General features: G+C 37.7%; 2 protein-coding genes across 2 annotated transcripts; both read right to left on the bottom strand.

The window, feature by feature from the left end:
- Positions 1 to 7,708: 7,708 nt before the first annotated feature.
- On the bottom strand, positions 7,709 to 8,312 carry LOC147496037 (uncharacterized). The gene has a single exon (XM_086567417.1). The coding sequence runs from the start codon at positions 8,132 to 8,134 to the stop codon at positions 7,805 to 7,807; it is 330 nt and encodes a 109-aa protein (XP_086423543.1). The 5' UTR covers positions 8,135 to 8,312; the 3' UTR covers positions 7,709 to 7,804.
- Positions 8,313 to 9,614: 1,302 nt separating this feature from the next.
- On the bottom strand, positions 9,615 to 10,888 carry LOC147496036 (uncharacterized). The gene is made up of 3 exons (XM_086568511.1): positions 10,723 to 10,888; positions 10,585 to 10,641; positions 9,615 to 10,537 (listed from the first exon to the last, which is right to left on the bottom strand). The coding sequence occupies exons 1-3, from the start codon at positions 10,886 to 10,888 to the stop codon at positions 9,615 to 9,617; spliced, it is 1,146 nt and encodes a 381-aa protein (XP_086424637.1).
- Between the last annotated feature and the right edge of the window lie 4,640 nt (positions 10,889 to 15,528).

Below are 15,528 nucleotides of genomic sequence, written 5' to 3'. Positions count from 1 at the left end.
ACCAATTCAAGTGCCCAGCACCCACAGCATGAGACTTTTTGTGTTTGGTTTCAGTGGGTCAGTCTGTATTAAACGTGGTTATCTGTTTGACTTCCACATGGATGTTTCACAATTTAAAACAGATGATGGGTCATGTGATACTGTCGTCCAGTCGTTCTTATCTATTATCATTTCAACAGTTTATTTAGGTGTGCATAAAACCGACAAAACCAGATCGAACCGTTTGGTTTTGGGTCGGTTATATTTATGAGTCGATTTGGTTCGGTTAAATATATTTGAAAAGCGATATGATTAGTTAAGTTGGTGATTTAGTTCCAAATCCGATCCAAACTAACCTGATATATTGTTGATGTTGTATTTATTGGACAACGACCTGATGACCTGATTGGTAGGAAATGGTGCACTCTTCTTAGGGTAAGAGTTGCCTACGTATCAAATTTTTTGGGATAAATTTGAATCAAATCTTATGTAGTTCATCTCTTTCTATTTATAGATATTTGAACTGACCTTCCATATTTGCTTTGAACTGTTATGAAGTGTAGATTCACTTTGTGTACTATCTTGATGATTCGTCATTATTATGCTGTTACAAAGTTAATGTCTCCTGAATTGTGGCGTTGATTAAGCTTTGAGATTGTGCTAGTGGATTTGCTTCCATAAATAACTGTAACTGATGCTAGGACGTCTTGAGAGCTGGGTCGTGGATACGATCTGATGGTGTGGGACGAGCTGAAGGTGGACGACCTAGTATATGGACATGTAAACTGTAGTGTAGAACGGAGAGTAGTTACATACATAATATATATTAAAATATATATATTTAATTGATTTAATTTTAAAATATATGAAAATCGGTCGGTTAATATCGGTTAAACCATAACCCAATTGGTTCGGTTCGGATATTAATTTGGCTGAAAATTAATTTGGTTCGGTTAGTATAATACATCCGGTTCGATTCCAAAAAATTATAAACCGATAAAATTGATTCGGTTGTCGGTTTAAACCCAAACCCACCCGTGCACACCCCTAGTTTAACTACACTGATCATTCCAGAAATGATCAATTATTAGTTAATCATGATACGGTTTTATTTGTAATCTGTTTAGTTGATTTGCTAACAGACACTCGCAAGTTTTGTTGTTACATTCACGATACTTACTTCTTATCCAAGACTTTTGGACTATATGAATATATGATGGTTTTTTATCCGTCGTGATAGCCAATGTGGCAATGTCTCAACATAAGTACATAACCCCCACCCACAGTCTCTTAGTGAAATATCTCGGTACAACAGTGATACTTGTTGAGTAGAGATGAGCCAACTGCCAAGCCTTGGATCATGGATGTGTACGCAAGTACGCAAGCTAATGATCAATAGACTAATCATGTATGGCTGACTTGGATCACTTGCTTACTGGTAACACATGCTCCACTGGACTGGTCCTTTTGAATTTCACTATACAGTGGGCGTCCTGTTTTCTGGCCCGTAAGAGTAGGCCTATTGTGGGGAAGTGGGCCGTGGATAATTGGGTGATGTATAACTAACATGCACTTGTGTTTTGAGTAGGGGTGACTTCGGATCGGATCGGATCGGATTAACCTCTTTCGGAATTTTTCCAAAAAAATTTCGGAACCTAATATGCTAGCCAAATCCGATCCAATTTTTTTTCGGATTCAAAATATATTTCCAATTTCGGAACTTTCGGAAATTTCGGAATAACTTCGGAAATTTCGAATACTTGGTAAATTTTCAAAGATCTCTTTACTTTTAATTATTTTTTGGAATATCATACCAATGTTCATTGTAGGGAGAGAAAACCATGTCCACAACACCAATGTACCAACAACAATACGCGACTTGTTTTCGAGAAAACCCATTTTCATTCAAACAAGTGATCCAAGAAAAAACGGAAAAATAACCCCGCGACCACTAATAGCAAGCATTGCATTCTCGTTGAGGTCCGGGTATTTGTAATGTTTCAATCTTTTTTTTGTGTGTGAAAATTGGCGTGAAGTGTCCGCGATAAATAATGGATTATGGTATTGACTCTAAGTAGCTTTTACATAATATTATCTATTGGAATTTGGCTTTTGGATTGGTCCGGAAGTTATTGTATGACTCAATGACATTTTTTTTTCATATCATCAAGTTGTTATGGCAGGCGATTGTAATGACAATAGAGTGGTCTAATTCAAGTGGGGAAGTAGCAGCTAGGTTATATTTTTGTTTTATTTTTGGAAGTAAAAAACTAGAAAATGAATGATGGTCGAGATCTAATCAAGTGGATAGTGAGAGAAGTATATATTTTCTGAATAAATTGGCAATAATATCGGAAATTTCGGAATTTTCGGATCGGATCGGATTTTAGAATTATATCCAAATCCGATCCAATTTTTTTTCGGAATTTTCGGAAATCGGAAAATCGGAAAATCGGCCCATGAAAACTACACCCAGAGCCAGACCAATTTCGGGTCGGATTTCGGAAAAATCGGAAATTCGGCAAAAAAAGACACCCCTAGTTTTGAGTTGTGAGTTGTGAGTTGTGATTAGAAAGCTAGTTTTATCACTTTTATGTTTTAAGTTGTTGATATGAGAAGTACTTCGATTCTTGCAAAGTTGCATGAATTCATGAACAAATGAACAATATGTCATTATGATTCCGAGAAACTCTATATATACATCGAAGTAAACAGCAAACATTGAGCTACATAGTTATTTAAGTCAAAATGAAAGTGTTTTTTGTCTGAAACTAGATCTGATGATAGCATTCTTCCATGCTTTCCAGCTCAGGGACCTAAGTAATGGAGCGAACGCTGGCTTGGTGGGCTGATGAGTAATACACGGCCCATTATCAATATCCTCAGAATTCCAAAAACAAGCTTCCTTTCTCTTGCTTCTGATAGTTGCTAACACGTCGAATTTGTTGCATATGCCCCAAATTGTCACCTTTTGCAGCTTATAATCCACGCTTACAGAGTAAATCCCTGAAAATGTAAGCATGGGGTAATTTGTAAACACAGTACTATGGACCTCAAGTAAAGCCCAGGCCGAATAAGCATAAATTTAATCCCGATCTAAATCCTAATGAACTTCTCAGATAGGTGAGAAGAAAATTCACAAATCAACATATTTTTACATGCCACAGTACCATACGATTCAAACATTCAAGTGCACGTACCTTTGAAATTGGATAAGGCCTTCTTTACTTTCCTCTCGCAGCCATGAGAATACAAAGGCACCATCATTTCCACATATTGTGCTTCGACATTCTTGTATGCCGGCACAATTTGCAAGTTTTCCATTCAAGCTCTAGCCTATAGTAGCCTAAACTATACTGTGTTTCGACAACTCTTGCTAAGTATATATATTTGGCTTCTCTGTATAGTTTCTAACTTGTTTGATACCATAGTACTATAGAGGAGAATTTATATATATAGCCCTTTTATTTGAGTAATATAATTGACATAAGCAGCTTCATTAAGCAACATGATCCAGGCCGTCCGGTTGACAAAGATTCTCTAGTAAAGTAAGCTATGTACATGCATGCATGACTAAATCTCCATCTATTGGAGTTTGACATTTCTTTTGCTCTTTGTTATGCTTTTCTGTTGGAAAAGGAGGATGGTATAGTTTGTGGTTTGTTTTCTATATTCTTCTAGTGGTCAGTATTTAAAGATGGTTATGGGTAGTGACTCGGAGGATGTAAAAATGAGTCATCGTTCATCATAAACTTTTTGCTTGCCTACTTGCTTTTAGGAAGCTAGCTAGTGTGCGTGGCTCACATGTGGGAAATTTTATCTGATGTATATAGTCATCTGATGTGGGAAATTTCTTTCTTTTTATTTTATTAACAAGAAAGGACGTACTTGTTGAAATGTAGTTTGTTTTTTGACATCATGATGATTTCCTCATCAGCATTTTTTTTCCTTTTACTTTCCCCCCTGTTATTTGTTTTAAAGATTTAGGGTGAAAACTGAAAAGGTTTAAAAGAAGCAGATTAGGTGGAGCCAAGAGCCAACTCTATGTGGTTCAGTTCAAAATCTTGAACAAAGACATCCAATTCCTTAGAGTTGAAACAGTATAAATACAGGCAGGGCCGGCCCTGAGCAGGTGCAATGTGGGCGACCGCACAGGGCCCCCAATATACAAGGCCCCCAAAAAATAATATTTGTAGAAAATGCCTATTTGGCAAATCACAAGCCCAAACCAATCAAAAGCCCAAAAAATTGGAAATTTCACAAATCACAATAAACAACGGAAATATTCCCTCATATTTTCTTTCCTCATTAATTATTTTCGTAAAAATAGAAAATAAGATATATAATAAATGATCAGTATCGAAAAAAAGAAAAACATATCTCTTCTCAACGACTAGATATCTCTCTCAACGACTAGATACCTTATTAATTATTTGCCTAAATTAGTCAATTACTCAAATACAAAAAATGAAAAAAACCCTCATTTTGGTACCAAAAATGCGAGAAGGGAAATATTTCGATGATCCTTTGTGTCGATGGAAGAGTATTGGAAGAGGGCTACATTTCACTGTTTGCACGGGGCCATTGAAAACTCAGGGACGGCCCTGAATACAGGAGTGCAAAGGTAGGTTTTTCAACTTCATCTACATTGCGCTACTCTGTGTTGGCTTGCTAATTATTTCATGGAAGATCCCCCAACTCCCACGTAACTTATGAATTGCATGAAAATCTACTTCCAATACCCACATGCATGCTCTAAGGAATTAAGTAGTGCCATTTAATTTATACTCGAGATAGAACAGAGTCACAGAGTCATAGAGAAAGCATATAAAGTCCACGGACTTCACAAAAAATTGTTAATGATTGTATTACATGAGAAGTGGTTGATACTTGATAGACGAAGAAAAAATTGCATGTTAATGATTGTATTACATGAGAAGTGGTTGATATGTTTTTTTTTTGAAAAGGTTATGGGGTTGAGACAGACCTTACATGTTGATTAAACTTCAAAGAGTTACATATCTCCCTAAGAGTGTGATCATAAGAGGGAGAATCACCACTACAACAATACTAGGCTCTAAGCCTTACAATCATGAGAAACTCAGGAACATAGCGGGCCCATTTGGGAACACACACAAAGAATTAACAACATAAAATCATCTAATGTCGTGTGCCACCAAACAAAAATTTATCCCTTAAGACTGGATGATCATTTCTTAGATGTTTTTGTGCATACTCGAAGTTATAGAAAAAAGTCCCACATTCACCGCAAGCGTATGTTAAACCAAGAGTATCATCCGAAATCTCTTTAATGTATCCATCAAGATTTTTACCTTTATTTCTTGCCTTGGAATCTTGCTTAATCATAGCTAAGGTATGACTAATTTCACTGGCTAAACGCCCCTTGACCACACTTGGAGAGAGTTTTTTCCTAGTTCTCTTTGACCTAACCGTAGTCCATTAATTCCTCATCAGCTTGAGTTTCTTTCTGAACTCTTGGCCTTGTACTAGGTAGAGAGATAGGTTGTACTTTATATCTCGTTTGTTGGTTCATAGGAGCACAAGCCTGCTCACCAATCAAGATGTTCTGGGAATCATTTGTAACCACAGCAGCATCCACTTGTGCTAAAGTAGTATCCACTTGAACCACAACATCCACGTCAACATCTCGATGAGTATCTTTAGCTGATGCCACATCTATATGTGTACCAACTACAACCTCAGCAACTAAAGCTCTAGCAGTATCAACATCGATGCTAGCAACCACAGTACATTAACTTGAGTTGGAATAACAACCATAAGAGAACCATCCTCAACCTCACTAAGCCACACTAGTGATTTTAGCAAGACCCACAGGTTGTTCTTTAGTATTGGTATCCCTTATCAGATCACTAGCCTCAACTTGTGTTGTTTCCTCACTGATAATCACAGGTGTGTCCTTATTGACCCCATCTGTGATATCTTTCCCATAATCATCTCTCAGACAGCTGGTTTGCTCTTGTTGCCCTTTCTTCTTAGGTGTTCATATATCTCTGTTGTTATTGTTGTTTTTGTTTGCCTCTTTGAGTCATTGGTGGCTTTGCCGAATGTGTGTTTATTGCTATTTCCTGTGTTGCATTGTCTTTGTTCTTCAAGCACTTTTCATCTGAATGACCAAAAATAGGATTTTTGGCAAAAGTCACCCGTGAACTTGCCCCCGATAACCACTTACCACTCTAAACTTTTTTCTAAGTGAAAAAAACCCTCAACTTGCTAATGCCAAACGCAGCTGTTAGTTGGGTTACTACCGTTAGTAAGATATGACGTATTTCGTTATGTAGATGATGTCATATTTAATTTTTCTGGAGTGGTGCGTGCCCCTTGATGAGTTGGATAGTCAATGCCAACTCAGATTAGTCAAGTCAAAATCCCCAAATTGAAACCCTAGTTCTCATTTCTCAAGTCAAAATTCCCACGCCCACAAAATTAAAACCAAGCCCAGCCCAATAGCCAATAGCTTCAGACGAACTCTTCTCTTCTCCAACTCCAAACCCTATCACAAATTCCAAACCCTAGTTCAATCAAAATCTCCCAAATTCTTATCAATTTCGTTCCATTTTCTTAACACTTTTGAATTCAACTACATCATGTCATCTGCATCGGTGAATTCAGTTGGTTCTTATTTATGTGGGGTTGAGACAAAAATAAGAATGTCAAATACACGAAAAAATCTAGGAAGAAAATTCATCGGTGTAGATACTATCCGAAAAGGTGTGAATTCTTCACTTGGGAGGATGATCTAGAGAAAGAAAAGATCAAAGCACTTAAGACAGAAAAATGAAATTTGGATAGCCAAGTTTCTGAGCTGAAGAAGGCGAATGAAATGAAGAAAATGGTCATTGTTATTTTTGTTTGTTTCATATGCTTTTATTTGTTTAAGTGACTGTAATGGAGTGATGTAATGGAGTTTTAGTCTAAAATGTGGTAATGGAGTGTTGTAAGTGATTGTAATGGTACTGTAGTGGTGTTGTAGTAGTGCTGTAGTGGAGTTTCATTAATGAAATGTTGTTGGAATTTGTATTCGAATACTTACAATGAATGGATGAAATGTTCCTTGAATTTGTGAATAACTTTGTTCAGTTCAGTTGATTGTATTCGAGTCTCATTGTTTACAGTTTCGGTAACGTGGTGGATTCAAATATCTCTGTTATCTGTAAGGAAGAAATTTGAGTTGTACATTATTACATTGAGACTGTGCTATTTAGATGTTGTGACAATGTTACTTGGTTTTGAAAGACCACCAAATGGCAATGCACTTCCTTGATGATGATAAATACATACTTGGGCATGAATGCTCTCAGTTCTTGTTTGATATTTGTATGATTTCATGACTACTCTATATATGTTTTTGGATTTTGAAGGATTCCTTTTTTTAATAAACCTTTTTTCATACATTGTTTTGTCTTTGGGTCACTTCCTGTTTATCTCCATTCGTTAGATTGGAAACTCACATCCTTGCATGTAGCTCGATCTCCTTTGACATTTCGATCCGTAGTACTTTCTAGTTGTTTAGAGAAAGGTTGAATATGTGATCATCTTAACAAAGACTAGCTAGGTGATCATCTTAACAAAGACTTCAAAAAAATTTATTGGAACTTTCGAACCTTGAAGATGCCTAAAATTTCTTACTTGTCTAATCAGTAGTTAGTTTTTTTTTAAGAACTTGAATAATGTAAGCAGAAAACAACTAGTATAGAAGTTTGAGTTTTGTTAACCCCTGCTTCTAAATGTTCATCATCATAGTACAAAGGTGGAGTGGACTTAACAGTGGATGAATTAGTTCCTATTACACATCCGGTGGTAATAGACATGAGTCATAAGACATGAAATCAATATTTACATTATTATGAGTTGAGAGAGTACAAGGATTTCTGGTATTGCTCCTTTCGAAGTTGTAGTGCTTGTCCACGGCCTCGGATACATCCCAAGTGCAGCTCATACCTTTAGGAAACTCGACCAAGTCACCAGCCCCAAACTCAACGAACTCATTATGTCCATCAGGATACACCTTCACCTTACCCTTGGGCCAAGTACGAACACCGAGTTGAGTGAGTTTAGATTCGGGTGGGTTGCTTTGTATCTTTATTCCCATCTTTTCCTCAATCTCAATTGTCATAGCTCCTTCTCCTCCTTCCCTCAGCGCGCTTCTTCTTCTACTTCTGTTTTGGCTGTTGATTATACTTATAAGCCCCTAATGATTCTTATTATTACTATTGATATTGAAGAAACCGAGTGAGAGTGGAGGGGCTTGAATGCGATTTTGGTTTATTGGCCCTATGGCTCCTCCCACAACACTGGCTTGTGATTGAAATGAGAAAGGTAAAGCTTTAGAGTGCAATTGCAGGCGAAGTAATTGTGTTAAAGACTCAAAGCTGAAAATGCAATCTGTTAGAAAATGCACTTGATATAAAACCTGTCAGAAAATGCAAATATCTTACCTGTATAAACCTGTCAGCCACTATTATCTGCAACCTGGTCAGAAAATTGGCAAAAGTACACAAGCTCTTTGCATTAAAAAAAAAAATTGACAAAAGCACACAAACTCTTTGCATTAATAAAAAATTGGCAAAAGGACACAAACTCTTTGCATTAATAAAAAAATTGGCAAAAGCACACAAGCTCTTTGCTAGATTATACAGCCATCTGATAACACACTTTGCATTAATCAAACATGGTTCATACATTATCTTAGACCAACAAACATACCCAAAAACATAAGTAAAAAACAAAACAAACCCCAAAACATAAGAAATAAATCCAATATTATGTCTATCCCTTCTTGTTAGTCATGGCACACAAGCTCTTCGTCCCTGCAACAATTTGTGATCTTGTACTCTTAGAAGGGCTACCAACACTAGATGACTGTGTCCCTAATGTTGCTCCATCTTTCGAAACTGCGGCAACCTGAGATGGACTGGAAGCACTTGATGATTGTGTGCCTAACGGTGCTGCACTGCTAGCATTTGTAGATGTCTGCAAATCAATGTTTTTCTTAGGTGGTTTCCTCTTTTTTGGCACCATACTTGGGTCGTACATACCTGGCTTATACCATTTGCCCCTTTTCTGCCCCCATAAGCTGCACAAATGAAGAATATAATTTCCAAATTAAATCCAACTACATATTTCACAAAATAACTCTTTTACGCTTGTATATCAAAACTTATATGATACCTTCACAAAAGTCCTCCCAGTTATTTCGGATGTATGCACTCCAAATCCAATAGGTGCCTTTTCTTTAATTTTTCTTTGTTGAACAGGTACATTGGCTGGTACATCATTGCTCGGCACTTCATTGGCTAGTACACTAGCTAGTACATCATTGCTCGACACTTCATTGGCTGGTACACTAGCTGGTACATCATTGTTCGGCACGTACTTCATTGGTTGGTACACTGGCTGGTACATCATTATTGCTTGGTATTGCATTCTCTACGTCAGTGACCTAAAATTGTTCGAGCACAAATTAAATTAGACAATTTATTGTTATATATACATCAAATAAACAAAATAGACATACTTATTGGTTCTACAGGTGGTTCAGCAAGTGGTTCTTTACACCCTGCTTTGTTATGCCCATACTCCTTATAATTGGAGCATCACATTTGCTTTCCTCTCCTTGATAGTTTTCCTGACTTGTCCAAATTCTCATGTGGATCCTTCCTCCTATTCCTTGCTGGTCTTCCAGGCATTCTTATCTTTTTTGGAGGTAATAACTTAGGGAATTGTGTTTTTTTCCATTGTCTTTCGCCACACAAAGGAAGTATGAACTCTTCATAAGCCTTGGACACCGAATCAGCTGTATACCATAATACCACATAGTTGTCAGGATTCTCTTTTCTACAAAAAATGGCTGATATTGCATGAGCACATGGAATGCCATTTAAGTCCCACCTTTTGCAAGAATAAGTCCTCTTTCCTGTGTCAACAACATACGAATCATAGTTTGGCTTTCTTATTTCAAACATATTACCCCCAGAGTAAATACTAGTCCACTTTCTACTCTCCAATTTGTTCTCCTCTAAAAGTTTCCTAATTCTTGGTGCCAACTTGTCAGTCCATCTCTGAATTTTCGTGTTTTTCTTTTGTATCCTAGTCATCAAATAAATTCTAATGTCCTCCAGCATATGAATGATTGGTTTCCTTCTTGCTTCAATGATTTGTCCATTAAAGCATTCACTCATGTTGTTTTCTACTGCATCACAACTAGACATGTTAAGGAAATATACTCTACACCATTGCTTTGGGTTTTGCTTCTTTCGCAAGTAATCTTCAGCATCTTTCGTAGCAGCCTTAATTTCAGTCATTACACTTGCAAATTCTTCTTCAGTAGGACTCTTACTAGCTTTCCAAAACAATGCCCTCAACAAAGTACCGCTAAAGGTCTTCCTAAAGTTCGTGATATATATGTCTTGCACAAAGACTGTTACGCCAAAGGCAATTGTGTATCCACTGCAGCTATGAGACCATTCTGTTGGTCTGAGATCACAGTCCACCCAAGCCCATCTACCTCCCCAATGTCCTGAAGCAGCAATTTCAGAAACTAAACCCAAGATTTTGTGTTCTAACCTTCAATCACAGCCCATGCAATTGGGTACATTTGATTATTCACATATCTACCCACAGCTGTCAACAGTTCACCTTTAATATAACCCTTCAAAAAGCATCCATCAAGCCCAACCACAGGTCTACAACTTTTCTTCTAACCTTTTTTCAAAACATCAATACAAACATACATTCTTTGGAAAATATGGGGATTTTCACAATGAATTTTAACATTACTCCCTGGATTTCTGCACAATATCTCATGAGCATAGTCCCAAAGCTTGGCATAGTGCTTAAGCATCACTGAGTCGATCTCCCCCAATGTCATCCTCCTAGCTCTAAAACACTAACTCATTGAAACGATTGTTGCGTACGTGTTCAACACATTTTGCTTAAAGTCAGCCAACTTCCACTTTGGATTGTTAAGTATATCCTGACGATATTTCCTTACAAGCCATCTAGAATTACAAACTTTTGCATTGAAATCTCTGACACATGTGTGCACACTCTTGCAGGACTTTATCTGATAGTTATTCTCACATTGCATAGGACTGGCATGCAATCTCCAATTACATCCAGCAGACTTAGCTGTTAATCTCCTACTTTCATTTTTCTTAAAGAATATGGGATGGCCATTTGCAACTCCATAGTCCTTGAGACAGTTCTTCAACTCATCTCTATTAGAAAACCTCATCCCCAAAACAGGTTCAATCAATTTCATATCTATATTTGAATCAAACACAGGCCAACTAGCTTTCTTTCTCTTAATGCACACCCTATCACCATCATCATCAGTCTCCACAGGGCTATCATAGTCATCTGAGTCTCTATAATCACTATATTCAAAGTCACCAATGTTGTTACCTTCCAAAACTTCTTCCTCTTCACCGACACCACCACTAACACCTTCACCAACACCACTAACATCTTCACCAACACCACCACTAACACCTTCACCACCACCACCACCACTAACACCTTCACCTTCACCAGGCCATCACCACCACTAACACCTTCACCAGGACTGATTCTCTTCTTATCTTTAGCATTCCTCAGTTCAATAAATTTCTTCCTCACCTCAATTAGTTCATCATCATCACTGACATGGTTTAAGCTAGCCACATCACTATCAGAGTCATTATACTCATCACTGTCTTCTTCACTCCCACTCTCACCAGGTTCTATGTGTTCAACATAAACATCAATGCGTGCAAAAATATCCGTTAGTTTTAACATCTCATTAACATCGTTATCTTTCAAAATCATTCTCAAACCCTCTTCAAGACATAAACCAGGACTGTTATAGTACAACTTACAGCTGTTGACATTATACCCCAGTCATTTTACCATTTCCTTCAGAGTGAAAACATTCAAACTATTTGGAAAATTTCCATAATCGCTTTTCACACACCACCCCCAATATACTATAAGCTAGGACTACTCTCAAACCGACCCCCCCATGGTATATCTGTAAAAGGTATAATTTCTCCATGGAACCAAGGTTTTTAATTTGTGGGTTTAGGTGTTCATAGTCGATTTTGGATTTTGGATTTTGATTGAACTAGGGTTTGGAATTTGTGATAGGGTTTGGAGTTGGAGAAGAGAAGAGTTCGTCTGAAGCTATTGGCTATTGGGGTGGGCTTTGTTTTAATTTTGTGGGTGTGGGAATTTTGACTTGAGAAATGAGAACTAGGGTTTCAATTTGGGGATTTTGACTTGACTAATCTGAGTTGGCATTGACTATCCAACTCGTCAAGGGGCACGCACCACTCCAGAAAAATTAAATATGACATCATCCACATAACGAAATACGTCATATCTTACTAATGGTAGCAACCCAGCTAACAGTTGTGTTTGGCATTAGCAAGTTGAGGGTTTTTTTCGCTTAGAAAAAAGTTTAGTGGGGTAAGTGGTTATCAGGGGCAAGTTCAAGGGTGACTTTTACCAAAAATCCCCAAAAATATTGCAGGCTTCACACTTCTCCAGAACCCAATCATAATCCAAACCAATGTCAGCATCATTCCCTTCTCCTAGTTTAACAGTAGTGGATGTTGGAAATCCAACCCGTATCAACAACCACACACACTCTTGCATATGTGATTAGGTGGTTCGATTAAGCCATTGATACTTGATAGATGAAGTGTTCAGAGTAATAGTCTCAACGCTCAAATAAGCAAATTTGTTAGTGGTGATGCTAGAAGAGTTTAAACATGTTTGTAATGGGGAAACCAAGAAGGAAAAGAATAGAGAAGAATGGAGGCTAGAATAATAGGGTTAGAGAGTTGTTAATACTCTACCCATTGTTTTATCTATTTATACTTGACTTACTCGGGTGTCAAACTACTCAAAACAGAAACTCCAAAATACGTATCCACACTTATAGAAACGTGGGATACTTTATATACTTCAACACTCCCCCTCAAGCTGTAATTACGCAAACTATGCAAATTACAGATTGGATTGCAAAAATAAACGATAAGAATACTATAAGAATACTCCTCCCCTTTTCGCATAGAACTGTCTTTAGTTGAAGAACTCGAACAACTGTTGAGACGTTCTAGAAAGTGAAACTGTCGGTGTATGCAATGGCCTAACCTGAATACTGAAGGTACCACAGTCACATACTGAAACCATAACACCGGTTTGATGGCACGCTACTTGGTTGTTGTTCACTCCATTCGCTGTTATGGCTGTCATAATAAATTGCAAACAATAACAGTGATTTGATATGCGCTTCTTGGCTGCTACTATCAATATCACTATTTAAGTCAACAAAATACTGTTCTAGGTACTCCTAAATACTGAAAACCATGAGTGCAGTTTTGGCTTGACTGCTACCTGAATACTAAAAAGTGCAGCTTAGGCTTGACTGCTACCTGAAACATACTGAAACATACGTGCAATTTAGGCGTGACTGCTATCTGAAACATACGTGTAGTTTAGGCTTGACTGTTATCTGAATACTGAAGAGTGCAGTTTAGGCTTGACTGCTACCTGAAACATACGAAAGATTGCAGTTTAGGCATGACTACTATCGAAGAAACATAATGCGGTTTTAGGCTTGATCGCTACGAATCGATAAGCTGCAGGTTTAGGCATGATTGCTACCTGAAACATACGTGCAGTTTAGGCTTTAGGCTTGACTGCTACCTGAAACATACGTGCAATTTAGGCTTGACTGTTATCTGAATACTGAAGACTGAATAGTGGGGATGTCATACTGTTGAGATGCAAAGGGGGAGCAAGCCCTTGGATATGCCTGTATGAGGGGCGTATGCCCTCATGAAGTGAGTTTGCTAAGGCATGATGGAATATGGAGACATGAGTACTCTTCCTCATACGTCTCCATATTCTCCTTGCCTCATATACTACTGAATGTCTTCATATCTCCCTATTCCCCTCAAGTTGGAATATACAAGTCTGAGTTAGAACATACAAAGACTTGTCTATTCCGACTTAAACTTGAAACAGAGAAACCCAAATACCAACCCAATAAATAAACTAATTATCCCTAAAGTTATGCAACCAACCAATACCCAACTAGCCAATACCCAACTAATACTCGTTTATCAATACCAAGCTCGCGAAGCTAGAAACTCAAACATTCATAGCGACATACAAACAATACCACCCCTCCAATCATGCTGGGAGAAAAAAAATTCGAAAGTGCTTGAGGAAGTAGGTGGTGACCCACGTAAAGGCTCTTGCAAGAGTGTGGGGCCTTGCACTTGCATGATGCCCATACGGCTCTAGAGAAATCCAATAAAAACAAAACAAATAATCTTTTCAAACTTCTCATCAAACAATCCAACTACTGATTTCAAGCACATAGCAACAACTAACAATTTCTTTAAAGATGTGGAACTTACAAGGACGTGATGGCAATCTCCGTGCCGTCGAAATCAATATTGCAAACCAATACTTTCAATCAAGAAACCCAATGATTGTAATAAAGTGTCTGAAACGTGCAAGTTGTCGAGAAAACCAAGATGAAATAGAAGTCTCCAATCAAGATACCAAAGTGGAGAACTTCAAACAATCTGAACCCAAAGAATCTGCGAGATCTGAGAGATCGACCTACCGCTGCGGCGCCTTCCACTAGAAACTGCGAGATACAAAGCCCAGAGCGCGTGCACGCCTATCAGAAGGCTAAACCGAGCGCGTGCGCGCCTCGTCTAATACTAACTTCAGATACTACGAGATATAGAGATTGTGGAATAAGGAGACTGCAGAAGCGAAACAATACTAAGAAACTAATACTGAGAAACTTCAGATCTCTCTCCTAGCATTCTTCAAACAAACTTTAAACACCAGCAAAAACTTCTTGTGAGAAAGATTAAAACTTGAATTGAATACTATACTGAAAAACTTAAAAAGAATTGATTTTTTTTCTTGTATACTTATTTTGAGGGTTACCTCTCCTAGTATACCACTAAACTTAGATTTGAACCTGATGCTCCGATACCATATTAGTGGTGATACTAGGAGAGTTTAAATATGCTTGTAATGGGAAAACCAAGAAGGAAAATAATAGAAAAGAATGGAGGCTAGAATAAAAAGAGTTGTTAATATTTTGAGCACTACTTCGGTGCGCGAGATGTATCGTGCGCAGGAACTGAGGGCCGTGGATCACTACTTCTTGATACAATACACACGCACCCCCCTTGTGATGAGTGGCCGAGATGTGAGGGCGTAGCCTACACCTCGCGCACAGTAGATTTAGCCTAATATTTTACCCATAGTTTTATCTATTTATACTTGACTTACTTGGGTGTCAAACTACTCAAAACAGAAACTAATCCTAAATACGTATCCACATTTATAGAAACGTGGGATATTTTACATACTTCAACAAAATTAAAAACCGAGCCTAACTATTACACAAAATTGTTTTTGCTATGAGCGAAATTTAATAATAGCTAATCAAAAAAAAGTTGAAAAGGAAAGATAACGGCTTAGTTAGGTTTC

Source organism: Coptis chinensis, chromosome 6 (genome assembly GCF_015680905.1).
Source record: "Coptis chinensis isolate HL-2020 chromosome 6, ASM1568090v1, whole genome shotgun sequence".
In the NCBI taxonomy this organism is placed as follows: domain Eukaryota; kingdom Viridiplantae; phylum Streptophyta; class Magnoliopsida; order Ranunculales; family Ranunculaceae; genus Coptis; species Coptis chinensis.
This window is presented reverse-complemented; position numbering and strand designations above follow the sequence as displayed.

Bases quoted from the DNA above. Each gene is read 5' to 3' on its own strand.
- LOC147496037 (XM_086567417.1), bottom strand. From the start codon at position 8,134: ATGACAATTGAGATTGAGGAAAAGATGGGAATAAAGATACAAAGCAAC.
- LOC147496036 (XM_086568511.1), bottom strand. From the start codon at position 10,888: ATGACATTGGGGGAGATCGACTCAGTGATGCTTAAGCACTATGCCAAG. The intron at 10,642-10,722 runs GTTAGAAGAAAA...AACTGTTGACAG, and splicing joins TATTGATGTTTTGAAAAAAG to CTGTGGGTAGATATGTGAAT. The intron at 10,538-10,584 runs GTTAGAACACAA...TTGCTGCTTCAG, and splicing joins TGCATGGGCTGTGATTGAAG to GACATTGGGGAGGTAGATGG.